This window comes from Lampetra fluviatilis, chromosome 42 (genome assembly GCF_964198595.1).
Source record: "Lampetra fluviatilis chromosome 42, kcLamFluv1.1, whole genome shotgun sequence".
NCBI classification, from domain to species: domain Eukaryota; kingdom Metazoa; phylum Chordata; class Hyperoartia; order Petromyzontiformes; family Petromyzontidae; genus Lampetra; species Lampetra fluviatilis.
Genome location: NC_136316.1, coordinates 3,420,668 through 3,439,175, shown reverse-complemented (window position 1 = coordinate 3,439,175; position 18,508 = coordinate 3,420,668). Strand labels below are relative to the sequence as shown.

Here is an 18,508-nt window from a genome sequence, read left to right as displayed (position 1 = left end):
TGTGCTGATGCAGCGAGGCCACGGATCTCCCGTGTAAGATAGCCGGGTAACCGGCTCAACGAGACCACCATCATCATCATCACCATCCGTGTAACAACATGGAATAAACTTAATACTGTTGCATGTGCTGAGTTTTTTCGTAAAAAAAACGAGTTGTTGGCCAAGTAATTCCAACAAATATTGGTCATTTGCAAAGAATGTAATTGTTTAACTTGACTGTGGATATTCTCCGTTGGCTGATTGTGTTTCGCTGATGTTTTTGTGACTGAGTTTCGTTCTTGTCTGTCTCCCCTCCACTCAACCACTCCTCTCTCATATCCTCGCTCCCCCCATTGTCTCCCCTCCACTCTGCCTTCCCTATCTCCCTCCATCACACTCCCACCATCACATCCCTCTAGCGACATCTCTCCATCACACTCCCACCATCACATCCCTCTAACCACATCTCTCCATCACACTCCCACCACCATCACATCCCTCTAACCACATCTCTCCATCACACTGCAACCATCACATCCTCACTGTCACATCTCTCCATCACACTCCCACCACCATCACATCCCTCTAACCACATCTCTCCATCACACTCCCACCACCATCACATCCCCACTGTCACATCTCTCCATCACACTCCCACCATCACATCCCTCTAACCACATCTCTCCATCACACTCCCACCATCATCACATCCCCACTGTCACATCTCTCCATCACACCCCTCTGGTGATCCCCCAGCAGTGGGGTAGCTGCTGACGGAGTTCACCCCCACCACGTGGTGGGGGGGGGGGAAGAGAGAGCACGGCGCGGAGAGGGCGAGGGGAGGCCTCGTCGGACAGGCGGGAGGGCAGCACCCTGGTGGGCGAGCGAGCCTGGCGTCAGTTCTACCGGGTGGGAGGGCAGCGATGGCGACGGCCGCCAGCAAGGCTCACGCGGGCAGCGTGACAAACCGCAGCGACCCGCGCTCTGTCAACTCCCGCGTCTTCATCGGGAACCTCAACACGGCCGAGGTGCGGATCCCGCGGCGACGAGGCGACGGGCAGGGTAGGGCAGGGTAGGGGGCCGGGACCGCCGAGGCGCTGACGCCCGGGTTTGGAATCCAGGGGACGCGGAGCCGCAGCGACAACTCCTCCGCTTGAGTGATGTCGCGTGGTGTGTTGGACTTCTTTCGCACCGTACGTAGCCAGCCGTGCTGATCGGAGGTGCGGGGGAAGGCCAACAAGGTGAACACGAAAATCGGTTCTGAAGCGAGTTTTAAAATCTAGATTTAAAAGTGCATTGCTTCCAGTAGCTTCCTAATATCAGAAGGAAGAGCGTTCCAGACGGCCACAGAAACGCCGTGGTGGTGGTGCTGCTGCTTTGTCCACGCGGGGTCGGTTTGGTGACCCCGGGGGCTCGGAGGTCAGACAGCCGAGCCGGTACGGCTGAGATCAGCTTCCAAACCGTGATGGGTTTTTGTATTTTAATTTTCGGAGCTGCTGGAATTGAGCCAAATTTAGTTCGAAAATGTTGCGAGTAGGCCCATCCCCCCTTACCAAAAAAGCCATGGAAAAAAGTGTCTTCATAAAAATGTATATAACACAATTTATTTATTTCTATTGTATTCATAGACAGTGTTTTTGTCCAGACATTGCTGGCTGGGCCAACATAAACTCTCTACACTTTCAAACTTAATTTGGCTAATTTCCAGCTCCGACAATTTAAACATGTTTTAGTTTTCGACTGTCATGTAATGACACTTATTCCCATATGCAGAGCAGATGGGGGGGGGGGAGTAGAAGGGGAAGTGCTGCCACTTTTATTCTTGATGGCCTGGAAGCCTCTTGACGAACGGACCCCAGAATTTTGACTCCCGATTCCGCGTGGGGCAATTCTCCAGCGTGAATAATAAGGGCACTGCACTGCTCTGCACTGCTCTGCAAGACGTACGTTAAAAAAAAAGAGCTTTACGACTTATCGGATTCCCCCGGTATGAATGAAGATTCTGAGATGATGCCGATAGCACAATTGTTGGGGTACATTCGGAGCAACATTTAAATAAGCGACACGTAACGCGTGCGCTGACTTCCTCTTTGTAAAGAGGCATGGACTCGTGCAGCGGACGTCTGGTGACGATCAGAGGTCGCAAACGGGTTTTGATTCCTTACCCGTACCCGTACCCGGCCGCACCAGGGTCGCAAACGGGTACCCGTACCCTACCCGATACCCGGCTACCCGTACCCGGCCGGGTATCGGGTAGGGTACGGGTACAGGCACCCGATTGCGACCTCTGGGATGAAGCCATGTTGCAGGTGCGGGTGGGTTGATTCTAGGAACTTGAATTGTGAGAAGAGACAAGACGTTGGGAAATGAGTGACAAACGGTTACTCACCAGTGACTCACGGTCTACCCGGCTACCAGTACCCGGCCGCACCAGGGTCGCAAACGGCTACCCGTATCCGTACCCGGCCGGGTACGGGTAGCCGGGTATCGGGTAGGGTACGGGTATCGGGTACCCGGTTGCGACCTCTGGTGACGATCGCTGCACGAGGTGGAAGTCCCTTGGGAATTCCAGTAATAGTTTGAAGGATGTTGCCACGACGCGCACGGTTTTCAACTTACGCGAGGCACAATCTTCCATCAGCAGGAAAAATGATACGGTTACTGTCCTCGGACACGTTTGGATGCACAGGAGAGATGGTGATGATGATGGAGTCTATGATGACGGCGGTGTTGGTTATGGTGATGAAAATGATGATGTTGACGGTGGCGATGATGATGATGAAAATGGTGGTGGTTATGATGGTGGTGGTGGTGATGATGATGGTGGTGGTGATGATGGTGGTTATGATAATGGTTGTTGTGATTACGGTGATGATGTCGATGGCAACAACAACAAAATAATAAAAACGATAAATAAACCAGCTCAGTTTGCATACAGTGCCAGATCCAATTTGGGTTTGGTGTGGGCGGGTGTCTTTGTGGGAACCACCCGCCCCTTAAGACCCTGAATATTATTATGATTATATTGATATTAAGCAGAGACAATACTTTACATGGAATATTTATTTTATACAAGTCGGACTCTCCAGACATGGAACCACACACACGACGCCACACAGCAACAACAATGATAACATCCGCCATTCGTCACGGAGTGGAGGTGACGTCACCACGGCGTTTGTGCCAGGCTAGGTGCACCTTGAGGCCACACACACACACTTGCAGATACGATACACTTAATTTATTTTAAAATGTAACAACAATTTCTAGGGGGAAAAAATACCGTGACAAAAGTGTAGGTTTAGTCGTGATGACTAATAAACACGCTGCTTTATTTTCAAGAATAACTTTATTTTTAGTTCACTTGGTGATACAGTAATCGTGCTGTGACGGTTCCACCTGAAGACGGAGGCTTGTGTTGCCTCCGAAACGTCGTGATTTTTATTTTATTTTAATTCTACTTTTATTAATTTTAATTTTTTACCTACGTGACTTTACCGAAAAAACCTAAGAATATAACTTAAGATACCATGTGTCACCAACATTACAAAAAATCTAAACCCAAACAATAAAGCACCACCGTGAACGCGGCAAACACAAAGCGTCACAGACGCAAGCGCGGCCACGTGACCAATCGAAACTTTTTAGCCACAAAACCACAAATCCCCGCAACGTCAAATAACAAACTCACAGCGGCGTAACCCCAAATCAAACCCGCGGCTAACTCTGCGGCCAAAGCACTGACCCCCCGCGGCAACGGACCGCAAAACAACGCGTGATGATGATGGAGTCTAACGTCCGGTCCCGAACGTCGCTTATCCAACGTTCACCGGCGGTTCGTCGGCAGCAGGTGTCGCGCTCGGAGGTGGAGGCTCTGTTCGCCGAGTACGGGCCCGTGCTGGGGGTGTCGCTGCACCGAGGCTACGCCTTCGTGCAGTACGGGGACGCGCGCAGCGCGCGGCTCGCCGTCTCCGCCGTCAACGGCCGCGTTCTCGCCGGGCAGACCCTGGGTACGACTCGCACACAGCCCCACCCCACCCACCATCCCTCCCTCCCTCCCTCCTCGCCCCCTCCACCCTCCCTACTCGCCCCTCCCCCCTCACCCTCCTCGCCCCCCCCACCCTCCCTCCTCGCCCCCCCCTCCATTCTCCTCGCACCCCCCCTTCCTCCTCACCCCTCCTCCCTCCTCGCCCCCCCCCTCTCCTTGCCCCCCCCCTCCTTGCCCCCCCCCTCCTCACGCCCCCCCCCCCCTCCTCACGCCCCCCCTCCTCGCCCCCCCCTCGCACCCCCCTCGCACCCACGCTCCTCTCCACCCACCATCCCTACTTGCCCCCCCTCCCTTCTCGTCCCCCCCTCACCCTCCTCGCCCCCCCTCCCTCCTCGCCCCACCCATCCCCCGCACCCCCCCTCCTCACGCGCAGCACCCCCTCCTCACACCCCCCCTCTCCTCACACCCCTCACCTCTTCGTGCTCATGGGCTCACACGTCTCTCCGCCTCCCCTCGTGACCTCCTCACGCCACCTACTGCCCCTCTATCTCACCCCACCTCGTCCCACCTCCGTCGTCGTCACCTCCTCCTCCTCCTAAACTCGTCCCTACCATCGCCACCACCACCAAGGCACCCTGCACTCACCACCACCACCGCACGACTCGCAGCCTCCTCGGCACAACAGCTGCGTGGCCCTGGCGGGCGGCGGGGATGGTGGAGCGGGGGGGGGGGGCTGGGGGAGTGGGGGAGCAGAGGGGGGGGCTGGGGGGGAGTGGGGGAGCAGTGGGGGGGTGGGGGAGCAGTGGGGGGTGGGGGAGCAGTGGGGGATTGGGGGAGCAGGGGGGGGCTGGGGGAGTGGGGGAGCAGTGGGGGGGTGGGGGAGCAGTGGGGGGTGGGGGAGCAGTGGGGGAGTGGGGGAGCAGAGGGGGGGGCTGGGGGGGGGTGGGGGAGCAGGGGGGGGCTGGGGGGAGTGGAGGAGCAGTGGGGGGCTGGGGGGGGGGAGCTGGAGGGCTGGAGGGGGTGGGGGGGGGGGCAGGAAGCGCTTGGGGGTGTGGACAGACTCGGTAATTAATGATCGCCCGCGCTCATTATGCAAATCGCGAGGCTGCCTGTCCCGCGAGTTGTTGCGTATTTTTTTTTTCTCAAATAAAAAATCATTTTGCGCGAACTGTAATATGTACTGGCCCGTCGGTCACGATCTATCCACTGCTGGGTAGCATAGTATAGCAATGCATTTCATGTCGCGGCACCGCCGTCTGATGCCGGCCTTCATAGACGCCGCTCGCTCACAGGCACTTGCCCCAAGTCCACTTCGGGCTGCACGGGGGACCTTTACCTGAAATCCACAACGTAGCCGCCGCGCAGCCAACGTGTGCCTGCTGATGAGAGGGCCGAGTGTCTAAACCGAGTGTCTGAACCGAGTGTCTGAACCGAGTGTCTGAACCGAGTGTCTAAACCGAGTGTCTAAACCGAGTGTCTAAACCGAGTGTCTAAACCGAGTGTCTGAACCGAGTGTCTGAACCGAGTGTCTAAACCGAGTGTCTAAACCGAGTGTCTAAACCGAGTGTCTAAACCGGCCCAGCAGTGTTGTTGCTCGTCTGGAGTAGACGCTGCGGGAAGTGTGGCAGTAGTCGGGTTCTGTGTGCACTGTCGTCAGCCTGCTTATGTCGCCGTGAATGCTGGTCGCCCAACCAAAGCACTATCCAGACTCAACCCCCTGCTTAGCTTAGCAGATCTGATGCAATCGTTGAGATTTGGTCACAGCAGTCATTTAATTAACGTCAAGCCCAAGAAATGAAATAAATGCATGATAACCACAGTTACTCTTTGGTTATTTCGGTAAAGTCGCGTAGGTATAAAACAAAATAAATCACGACGTTTCGGGCGCGACACAAGCGCCCGAAACGTCGTGATTTATTGTGTTTTATAACTAAGTGACTTTACCGAAAGAATCAAAGAGTATGGATTCCTGCAGTCACGAAAGCTTCAAATCAAGATATAACCACAGTTGCTGTTCGTTTTACACCACACGCGTCTCTGGTTAACGATAATAACAATGATACCATTTACTTAGACGGGAAAGTCTCGCTGAGTATAAAGAAATGTCTTCACGAGTTTCCTGCTACATTGGGACGTTGGACCATGAATTCCACCAATCGGAGTTGTGGCTTCACTTCATGACGAAACCCGGAGAACCCAGAGAAAAATCAGAAGCGCCGTACAGATAGATTCAAGAATACCACTGTTTGCTCACCACGCAGCCCAGGCGTACTACAAACATCTGCCTGCAATTCCCAGGTGGGCTCCCATGCAAGTGCCAAGCAAGGCTAAAACCCGATTAGCTTTCAAGATTCGCAAGGATCAGGTATAATCCGTTCTTGCGCTTGATGATTCTAAAACAACAACAACAACAACCAATAGCGAGGGGTGGAGTTCGGGAAACGGTGGACTTCCAGGTTCAGGTACCGTCCGTTCGCGACGTTGACGACGACCACGACGACCGCCACGACGACGATTCAGCGATGCGCGTTCCGTGTCGATGACCGACCGCGGCAGTCGTCGTTGTTGGACCAGAGGTCGCAAACGGGTTTTGATTCCTTACCCGTACCCGTACCCGGCCGCACCAGGGTTGCAATTGGGATACCCGTACCCGTACCCTACCCGATACCCGGCTACCCGTACCCGGCCGGGTACGGGTATCGGGTACCCGATTGCGACCTCTGGGATGAAGCCATGTTGCAGGCGCGGGTGGGTTGATTCTAGGAACTTGAATTGTGAGAAGAGACAAGACGTTGGGAAATGAGTGACAAACGGTTACTCACCAGTGACTCACGGTCTACCCGTACCCGGCCGCACCAGGGTAGCCGGGTATCGGGTAGGGTACGGGTATCGGGTACCCGATTGCAACCTCTGTGTTGGACCCTGGGCCCGACCGCCACGCGCGCGCACGATCGACCGCTGCCCTCTAGCGCCCGTGCCGCGTCGGCGCGCAGACAAACTCCGCGCGGAGTTTTCATCGTCAAACTCAAGCAGCGTTCCCCAACCTTTTTGGCACCAGGGACCGGTTTCGTGGAAGAAAATTTTTTCACGGAGCGGGGGGAAAGGGGGGTCATCAATGGGTCTTTCCCCCCTTTTCAAAGAAGCTCTGCAGCGACGTTTGTTTTTTACTCATTTTGGCTACTAGGGGTTAGCTTGTGGCAAGGCTGTAGCCATGAAGTCAACATGGGGGGGGGGACCAAATCTTCCAGGGGGTCTAGGGGTCCCCCATCCCCAGAAAAAATTAAAATTTTAAAACGAATTTCCTGCCTAAAATATTAAAAAATTCACCAACACATGGGATGGACTTTTAATTATTTTTTTACAATAATATCTAATAGTGTATTGTATTACATTGCTCTGTTTTTTTCTTTTTTACCTTTTCTTGTTTCATTGTATGCAATGGCAAAGATTAGGGATTAATTAAGTACAACCATAACCACAATCATATAAACATAAATCTATGCATTGTTTTATGAAGACAAGTCCAGATATTGTGGCCAAGGTTTAGCAAATTGTTGTTTTTATTTACATAGCATAGCAATTATTATGTTTTAAAAGTATTGCTTACAGCAATATATTGGGGGGGGGCATTTTCAGCATATTTGAATATTGGGGGGGATGTGTCCCCCCCTATATATATATAATAATTACGGCCTTGGCTTGTGGGCTTACCAACACTGTGACTGCTGAGACAATTGCGCAGTGCGGGAAAGAGGCGCGGATGGAAGTGGTGAATAATAAAACAATGGGGGTGGGTTCCACGCGCGGACTCACCGCTCTCACCTCCTGCTGCTGCTGTGCGGCCTGGTTCCTAACAGGCCACGGACCGGTACCGGTCCGCGGCCCGGGGGTTGGGGGCCCCTGATGTAGAGGACCATGGTCTTCATTGCAAGGCCCGCGAGCCCACTGGGCGGCACGTGGTGGCATTTATTTGCGCCCCCCCCCCCCAACAAAACACAAAAAGTGGTAACAACCCCCATCATCGTGCTGCTGTCAAACACCCCAGTGGTTTCAAATGTGTGGCGGCACTCACGCTAAGGATGTCTTATCCCCTCTGGAGGATCACACTGCGCAAGCAGTGGCTGTATGTGGACCCTACGCACTCGCGGATCTTCATGGTTACACGTGCAGGTGAGTGGTGGCGCAGCAATTAGCGCACCACTGCGCTTAGAGGACAGACCCAGGTGCGACGGGTCGACTGACTGAGATGACTGGCTGATGTACCATCTGTGCCCCCTACTATGCCAACTTGCTGTGCTTTAGCCACCCAGCGCTTCGTTCGTTGTTGTGAGCGTCGCTTCTCTGCCCTCCGTTGTTGCTGGAGTGCGACTGCCTCCAACTGCCCAGTAGCAGCGTCCTTCACGAGCCTCCTCCACAGAGGCCGATCTTGACACCGCTGATACCAGTCATCGGCAAGTCCACTCAGCTCCACATCCTCCTGTACCACATCACTCCATCTCTTCTCTAGCCCGTGCCGCGCCCGTTTAGCCCCCTCTATCCGGCCGAACAAAAGTTGTTTAGGCATGCGGTGGCTGGGCATGCGGGCTACATGACCCAGCCAATGCAGCCTTGCCTGCCGGAGGAGCTCACCGAAGGGACTTTGTCCAGATCTTTCAAGGATATGCGAGCTCCTCACACAATCCAGCCTGCAGGTTAAACCCAGGATGGATCGTAGGCAGGTCAGCCTAAATGTTTCTAACCGGCGAAGATGCTCCATTAGGGGGGGTCCACGTTTCGCAAGCGTAGAGAAGGTAGGGAATGACTGTGGCCGAGAAGACTCGTAGCTTCGTGCGGAGCGACAGACCAGGTAGCTTCTACACAGCGTTACGTAACCGATGAAAAGATAATGCCTCTCGACTGATTCGGAGTGAGACCTCTGCTCTCAAACCGGAGCCGGTCATGAGCACACTGCCCAGGTATGGGAAACTCTCCCCTCTCTCCACAACTGCCCTATCACCAATTGGGAGTTGTGGGGGTGGAGTGTCCGATGGTACAAAATACCCAGGCAGGTGCACAGACGCACACAAATACACACACACATAGACTCTTATCACACACACACACATGCACGCAACCCCACTCCCATCCACCAGATGGCACTGCGTCGCCGCTCCTAACACAAACGCGCTCGCGCGCCCAACGGCGTTCGCGCGATCTGCAATCACGATGTTAAATCATCGAGCATTCACGTGGGGACCGCTAGTCATTAACGTCACGTTCGTCTATGGAGACAAACTGACGACGGATTTTGACGACGCCTCGCACTCGTCACTGAGCCTACCCCGCGCTGTGCACAGCTCTGAGCGATGCGCCCCACCTTCTCCCAGTGTAAAAAAAAAAGTAACGTTGTCTCAACGTCGAGCCAACGTTGGCAGCACAACAGTTCCAACCGCATGCCAACGTCGGCCCAACGTCGTTGCGCGTTTACTGAGACGCGCAACACGTTTCAGCACGCCGCTCACCTTACAGTGGAGTGCTTCGATGTCGTCTGCAGTTTAATGTCCCCGTCGTTGAAATCATCGATGCAGCAGCAGCTCCGTCCGTCTGTCTGTGGCGGGGTCGGAGGTGGGGACGCGCCCCAACTCCCGTGAAGATTGTCCCATGCGAGCGAAACTCCGGCGTCAAGTTCTGACTCGATTTAGGAGCAGCCCTGCTGCAAAGCGGCCACGCAGAGCCGTCCCTAAGCAAAATTTGGTTGGAGGCCCCTTTGATGTATGATTTTTTTCACCCACTAGCTAGCAGTGACTCTAGGGGGCCCTCTGCTGGCCACGGGGCCCTTTGCAATTGCAAGGGTCGCTTAGTGGCTGGGCCGGCTCTGCGGCCACGATGATCGAAGGAATCGCGCAGAACGACACGCGCGGGGAACAATTCGAACGTTGCGACTTTGGGAATGAATTCTGGCATTGAGCGTCCCCGCACTCGCAAGTCGGACACGCTCGCAAGTTGGAGACACGCGCGTGGGAAACGTGCTACGTAATGTGACGGATAATTAGGCAGCTGGGAAGAACACAACGCCTGTATTTTAGTGCTCATCGATAATACGCTTCGGGTGGGTGGAAAGGCGCGGCGGTGGCTAGGAGATGTTAACTACCTCGCCTGGTATGCAGGAGGACGTGGGTTCGATCCCGACCCTGACGCCTGCTGTATGTTTGGAGTTTGAATGTTCTGCCCGTGGTCGCGTGGATTTCTGTTTTGGGTCCTCCACTTTTAGAATCAACGTCACGCGGTCAGAGTCATCGACTGCTGCTATAAATTTACACGCGATAAGCCGCTTCGTTGAGCTTTCATTTGTTTTCAGGTCGCTTCTGGAAAAAAAAATATCTACATAGCTCAGTGGGGCTTTACCTGGTAAGATGAAACAACGAGTTTCGTTTTGTTTAAACGATCGGCTTTGGGCAGAGGACTCACGGTGTGCCCTTAAGCCCTGAGCCTGAGCGTTGGAAATTGCGGTCGACCCGTCCCGTACGGCCACGGGGCAAAGTCGAGTTCCAGACAGTGGAGGCGACGTTCCTTTCCAAGGAGGTTGTCCTCGGAAGCCGCATCGCCAGCGGGGCAGGGTGCCTCGTTTTGCCTCGGAGCGTTGAGAGGGTTTGGGGGGTGCGATGGGTGGATGAGGATGCAAGGGCGCGGTACAGATGTTGTTAAACTCCCGCTGCCCGTGTGCCGGAGATAGCGCCGATGACGACGACGAAGACGACGACGATGATGGTGACGATGGTGACGATGGCGATGAAGCCACTGCCACCGCATTCCAGATCCTCAATCAATCCCCCCCCCCCGCCCGCTCCTCGCGCGCACGACACGGAATTCGTTCGTTAGCCTCCTGGGCACGGAGCCACGATACATCCACGATCCATTCACAATACATTCACAATCCATCCACAATACATTCACAATCTATTAACGATACATTCACGATCCATTCACAATACATTAACAATACATTCACAATATATTTACAATACATTCAGAATACATCCACGATCCATTCACGATCCATTCACAATCTATCAACAATACATTCACAATACATTCACAATACATTCACAATACATCCACAATACATTCACAATACATTCAGAATACATCTACGATCCATTCCACGATCTATTCACGACCCATTCACAATCCATCCAACAATCCTTCCCGCTGTCCCTGCGTCGATGCCATCATGAGGGCAATCATTCTGACTGTGAGGCCGGCCATTAACAATGACCCTCAGTCCACTGCTGGTCGCAGGCCCCTATCAGCGGCTGCGTAGGTCACGTGGGTCGTCCGACCATACTTCCCCACTCCGGTCATTGTGGCTTGGCCGATGACAGGATGGGAGCGGGGGGGGGGGTGGCCCAGGAACGGCGAATCATCAACATCGCATCGTCACTTTAAGATGTTTTCTTGCTCATGTTTTAGTTTTTTGTTTGTTGCAGTTGCACCCGATTCAAGAGCCGAATGGCTCACAGGGCTATGTTGCCTCCGAAACGTCGTGATTTTATTGTTTTTATTTTTTTTATTAATTTTAATTTCATTTTTCACCTACGTGACTTTACCGAAAGAACTAAGAGTATGAATCCTTGCAGTCACGAAAGCTTCAAATCTAGAATTATACCAAATGAATGAATGAAAATAAATGAAACTGAAATCGCTGGTGTCAGCCCTGCCCCTATATCGAACTCGGGTCCACGAACAACTCCACACCAAATGACGACCGTTGTCGCCCCGGTGAGAGAGAGAAGAGGGTGGAGGTGGGGGGGGGTTCAGCAGCCTCCCCCCCCACCACCACCACCTCCATCTCGTTACCACTTCGGTCACGCCGTCGCTCTGCCAGGCGGCGATGTAATTAATTCATGTAATTGCCGTAATGTTTTGCCCTTCAGCAGCGCGTCCCAGAAAGAACACCCCCCACCACCACCCACCACCCCGTTATTTAGGGGCTGGCGCTCGGTTCACAGCCTCGCGCACCGCAATTAGGAACGTGTCAACGTTATTTCAAGTTATTATATTGTTTTTATTATTGTTAATAATGTTTCGAGCCTTCGCTTACTCGTGCGGTGGGAACACAATGCCCCGTGTCCTTCATTTACAGCCGGGGGGAGAGACGCGCGCGTATTATCGCCTGCGATTTTACCATCATTATCAGCAGCAGCAGCGCCACCACTACCATCATCACCACCACCTTTACCACCGTCATTACCATCATCACCACAAGCATCATCACCCACACAAATTATCACGATCATCAACACCACCATCATCACCACCAATATCACCACCACCATCATCACCACCACCACCATCACCACCACCATCACCACCATCATCACCACCACCACCATCACAATCATCACCACCACCACCACCATCATCACCTCCACCATTATCACCACCACCATCATCATCACCACCTCCATCATCATCACCACCACCATCATCATCACCTCCACCATCATCACCTCCACCATCATCATCACCTCCACCATCACCACCACCACCATCATCACCTCCACCATCATCACCACCACCAACACCACCACCGCTGCCGCTGTTATCATCATCTTTTCGGTCATGTTCAATCCACTGCTGCGTGAAGGGTCTTACTTCACCGAGAGCAGTCGCCACCACCTCACTCATCCCGCGATTGTAACAATCCATCTGGTGCCTGCGCTTCAGCTGATTTGTCATCGCTTCATGTCGCGTCGTGGCAATCCGCGCCAGGAGCGTTCCGTCCTGGCATTTATATTCTCAGATACAGTACGGAATATCAGCAGAACATAGACATTGCTGTATTGATACAGTATATATATACACACTATGATCAAGCGGACAGAGTGCAAACGGATCCCAATGCTGAAACATAATCTGCATGTTACTCGATCGGCAGAGCCGTCCCCGAGGGGTACGGCGAATCGGGGCGACTGCCCCGGGCCCCGCGCTTTGGGGGGCCCCACGCGGCGTGATTTTCCCCGGGGCCCCGCACGGCCCTGTCGATTAGGATCACACGCAGCAGCCGGGCTACGTGTGTATGTTGACTTTGTTTGTACCGTACGTAGCCAACCGTGCTAATCGGAGGTACGGCGGAGGAGGGGTGGGGGGAACAACAAACAAAACGCAACAAAGCTGTTCTAAAGAAATGAGTTGCTCCATCGCGAGGGCTTAAAAGTGCATAGCCGCAGCGGCTTCCTATTGTTGTGGCGATGAACGCGTGGCTTGCCTGCGTGTGCCTACAGGGAGGGGGGGGGGTCAAGGTTTGACAGATTTTTTTGCGAACCTACTCCATGGATGTCCCCAAATCACGCGTCCAAGTTGATGTCTGTGAGCCATGCGGTCGCGCCCCAGTTCATCGCCGGCAGCGGTGTCACGGCGCAGCTGCTCAGGTTTCTTTGCTCTCTCTCGTACGCACTGCGCGTTGTGGGGTGTGTGGTCCTGGGCCTCACCTAGGTCGACTCAACCTCAAAATGAGTAAATATCGCCACGATATTTGATGCTTGGCTATGCACCCCCTCGCGTGCCGTGCCGGCCTTCATAGGTGCTCGCTAACAGCACTTGCCCCTACAGTCTGTTAAGGCTATATGGGGGATCTTTGTGTGTATAAATCAGCACGCAACGAGAGAACACTTTGTTGGTGTTCAAGCGGTCGTTTGATTGCTAAAATCACGCAGTGCTTTTGATGGGAACTCTCCTTGATGGGCGTCAAAAGAAAAGAAAAAAACGTGAAATCACGACCCGGAGAGCCGTTCGTAGAGACTGAGGCATGAACTCAGAGGGGATGCGTTCCCGATGCCGCCATTAAATCGGAACGATGTGAGAGTTAAAACCTCGGGGATCATCCGAAGCGTACGCAATGTTTTGGATCGTTTCTCTTAAAAATAAAACAAAAGAAACGGGATGTGACGTCACTGTTAAAACGTCGCATTCCGCTCTTTTGTCGCCTGAGCCCAGTGTCACGTGACATCGGGTGACGTCACTGCTGTCAGCACGTGGGCAGGTCGGCCAATCATCTCGGCGAGTCAACCCATGGCACCTGGGGTCTGTCCCGTGACCTCGTGCCACCTCGCGTGGCCTTTAAAGTGCACCTAGCCTGGCACAAGCGCCGCGAATAGTGCGTGGTGTTGTTGCTGTTGTGGCTGTTGTTGACAACCTCTTTCTCGTCGCACTCAGATCAATGTTGCGCACCACCGCGCACCAATCACAGTATTCCGCACAATGAAAGCGCCTCCGGTACGTACTTTATTTAAATGTTAAATTGCCCTCGCATCTTGCGTGGGGTGGAGGGGGGAGTGGAAAGCTTGACAACGGAATAATGTTTTGTTCAAATTCATGACCATACAATGTGTTTTTGCTTTTCATAAAAATATTCTGATCCTTATGAGACCTCCTTTACCAGTGGCAAAATATTGTAATAGATTTTTACCCTTACCAGTGGCAAAATATAGTAATAGGTTTTTTACCCTTTCAACATTGAAAGGGTAAAAAACCTGTTACTATATTTTGCCACTGGTAAAGGAGGTCTCATAGTGTAAATGCTTACCCCGAGCTCTCAATACTCTGATAGTGCGCTGTTTTTGAGTTGTGTGCCTTTTGGCGTCACCTGGTCCAACCCATGTGAGACTAGGCTCTAAGAAAAGCTGTCTCGGGTGTGGACCAATCAACTTCAAGGACAGTGCATATCATTATCAGAGTTGTTTCTTTATGTTTGCATTTTGACTACTTGTGTTGTGGTTATTACAAACATGATGCCTTGTATAAAGGTGTCAGTTTTTGCACCAGATAAAAGGGTAAACACCTATTACTATTCAGATCCTTATTAACTCGTCCCCGAGAATGAACGTTACTATTAACAGGCCGAGCCAGGCAGGGCGGCCCAGCCGCGGTCGGGATGAGCTGAGCTGAGGCTGCCTGGCTGCCGCTTGCATCGCTCATCCGTTTGCGTGGGACGCTTCGTGTGATTTCCCTCGTCGGCCGCCGTGCCTTAACGGCGGTAGGAGAGAGAAGAGACTTTTGACTTTTAAACAACTTTTATTGCCGCCAGCAGCAACAGCACTGGAGGCGATTCCGATACGAAATACACAAAGTCATCAGCAAACAAATAACCAACACGATACATCCACGCGCTGTGGCGCTAAATGCACCGCGCACAACACGAAAGAAAAGCCACGTGGTGGTGGTCATCGCGCACGCCACGGTGACAAGCGAGCGCTTCAGAAGGTTAACACGAGGGCGCCGTCCACGCTGGTACAGAGAGGAGCTTGTCCGGCCCCCCAGCGTTCGAAGAAGACGCGCTGCACATCACCGACATGTGTGTGGTACGCGTGCTCCAGCCGGAGCCGCGCCTTGAGCAGGCCCCTGAACACTGGAGACACAGAGCAGCCGTCAGTGTCACCTTCCAGCATGTTTTTTCTCATCTTATACACCGCCATCTTCGCCTGAGCACAGGCGAAGTTGGCGAGGTCATGGCGCTTGTTAGCCAGGTAAGGCACCACCCCATATACGAAGCTGCTGTTGTAGAAGGGCACCCCCAGTTTCCTGAAGATGTTCCCCAAAAGGATAATAAGAAGAAAACAAAAAAAACAGAAGAGAGAGGACGGAGAGAGAAGAGAGAGTGACAGAGAGAGTGAGCGAGAGGTGGGGGTTTACATAAAGCAAAGTTTAAAAATGTAAAAAAAAAAATACGAAATGATGAACGAAGCACAGTGCCGACTACACCGAGCATCTTCTTGTTTCCACTGATCGTAAAAAAAAAGCGAGAAGAGAGGAGGGCGAGGAAGGAGAGAGATAAGAGAGCGAGAAAAGAGAAAGAGAGAGGAGAGAGAGAGAGAAAAATCCCATTCCGTGGAGGCTCTTGAAGTTGACTTTGTGACGTCCGGCGTGCAGCTACGGAAGCGGTGGCATCACCGATCGCAGAACGCCCCGGAGAGGGGTGGGGGGTGTAGCTTGTTACCGGAGCGCGGTCAATGAACCCGTTCGTGCCCGCTCGGAGGGGGTGGGGGGTGGTGGTGCGGTGGCGTTACCAAACGTCCCTATTTGTTTTCATTCATCCCCCCCCCTCTCTCTCCCCCTCCTTTGTCATAATTATAATTTTCAAAAATTACTTGGGAGCGCTGCATAAGCACAACGAACAAACACGTCAACACGTCCAACGATTAGCACGGTTGGTTATGTACGGTGCGAAAGAAGTTTAGCAGACATGCAACCAGAGGTCGCAAACGGGTTTTTATTCCTTACCCGTACCCGTACCCGGCCGCACCAGGGTCGCAAACGGCTACGGCTACCCGTACCCGTACCCGGCCGGGTACAGGTAGCCGGGTATCGGGTAGGGTACGGGTATCGTGTACCCGGTTGCGACCTCTGCACGCAACGTACATAACAATGGCCTGCAACGAAAATATGACGTTTCGAGCAGAGCCCCCTTTTTCATGGCAGTGAGAATATATGTAATGGGGTAAGTTAATTTAAGTTACTTATCCTATAAATTGCAGGGGACGCTTTAAAGACAATCAGAATTCCCTCCGGCGTGAAGAAAGGCAGTGAATGTTGATCCTATTAGGGCAGTGAATGTTGTTCCTGTTAGGGCAGTGTATGTTGATCCTATTAGGGCAGTGAATGTTGTTCCTGTTAGGGCAGTGTATGTTGATCCTATTAGGGCAGTGAATGTTGTTCCTATTAGGGCAGTGAATGTTATTCCTATTAGGGCAGTGAATGTTGATCCTATTAGGGCAGTGAATGGTGTTCCTATTAGGGCAGTGAATGTTGTTCCTATTAGGGCAGTGAATGTTGTTCCTGTTAGGGCAGTATATGTTGATCCTATTAGGGCAGTGAATGGTGTTCCTATTAGGGCAGTGAATGTTGTTCCTATTAGGGCAGTGAATGTTAATCCTATTAGGGCAGTGAATGTTAATCCTATTAGGGCAGTGTTGCTGACAAATGCGTTCCCGTTGTTTGTTATCTGGGTTTTTCTCAGCCTCGTCCGCCCTTTGAGAGGGAGCGGTCCTGGGAAATGTCCCTCTGGTTTAGTTTTTGTTCTGTCGTTTGCATCATAAAATAAAACCCACTCCACGTGGTTCCATTGGCACGGATCTCATACACATCCTGGCCTGTTTGCCTAATAGTTCAATTACTTTCCCTTTTAACTGTGTGACATTTTCTCTCACCTCGTTGTACTATGCGTAATTACGAGGTAATTCAACCGCGACAACATGTTTTACAGGACATTGCATTTCATGTTGGTATATATTTATACGGTAGTTTTGATTCTTGTTTTATTTCTCTCGCCGTAAATATCCGTCAATTGCCATTCGGTTGACCCGGGTCACTCATGCAAATGAGACTCATCCTGGTCTCCTGCGTTTTCACCTGGTCACAACAAAATCAACTTGAAACTTTAATTCACTCATTATCTCACTCAATCAGTTAACCACTCACCCATCATCTCACTCAACCGCTCATTCATTCACTCATTATCTCACTCAATCAGTTAACCACTCACCCACCATCTCACTCACCACCTCATTCACTCACTCATTATCTCACTCAATCAGTTAACCACTCACCCATCATCTCACTCAACCGCTCATTCATTCACTCATTATCTCACTCAATCAGTTTACCACTCACCCACCATCTCACTCACCACCTCATTCACTCACTCATTATCTCACTCAATCAGTTAACCACTCACCCACCATCTCACTCAACCGCTCATTCATTCACTCAATCACTATCTCACTCATCCACTCAATCGTCCACCCTCTCACTCATCCACTCATTAATTATTCGCTCACTCACCATCTCGCTCACCCATTCATTTGCTCACCCACCAAATCACGTATTTAACTCACTCTTTCAAGTGACCGCTTATCATCGTCTCCTTGACTTCCCACCTTGATGAAGAGAAATACACTCGAACCAAATTCATTGGTCACCTCTTCCCACCATCATCATATGTTCTTCATCTCCCCGTGAAGTGTCTCTGGTGAATTTGTTTGTGTGTCGGAGGTGGGCCAGCCCAGCTGGAGGTGGCCCTAAACCGATTGAACTCGGCGGATCGGTTGGAAAAGCGAGGGATTAAAGATTAAACTTTCGGTGGTGCAAGTCGTATATATATGAAACCAAAAGGGGAGGAAACTTAATTTTTAAAAATGCCCTGAAGGATCGCGGGAGAAATTACATTTACTCAATTGGGAATCCTAAAAAAAAACACAACGTATCCACGAGGTGGCCTTATCACATGGCGTTAAAATCATATTTGGGTTTCTTTCTTGTGTCCATGGGCCACAGTTTAACTGCAGCGAAGTCCTCCCAAGGATTTCCGTGTCGTATATACAGTGCCGTGCTCTCATGGCAGGCATTACGGCGGAGTTCTTGTGAGCTGCTGAGAAGCCAGGGGCAGCGCAAGATGTATTGGTATTCTGAGTGTGCTACCGGCAGTTGGGTTAGGAAATGACATCGCCTTAATAGATTAATTTTAAATGGGGCTCTTAAAGGTGTGATTAGAGTTGAGGCTCGGAA

At 52.1% G+C, this 18,508-nt stretch overlaps 1 protein-coding gene across 1 annotated transcript; it reads left to right on the top strand.

The window, feature by feature from the left end:
* Positions 1-820: 820 nt before the first annotated feature.
* Positions 821-9,338, top strand: LOC144946725 (RNA-binding protein Raly-like). The gene is made up of 3 exons (XM_078875854.1): positions 821-1,007; positions 3,827-3,989; positions 9,304-9,338. The coding sequence occupies exons 1-3, from the start codon at positions 903-905 to the stop codon at positions 9,336-9,338; spliced, it is 303 nt and encodes a 100-aa protein (XP_078731980.1). The 5' UTR covers positions 821-902.
* The last annotated feature ends 9,170 nt before the right edge of the window (positions 9,339-18,508 follow it).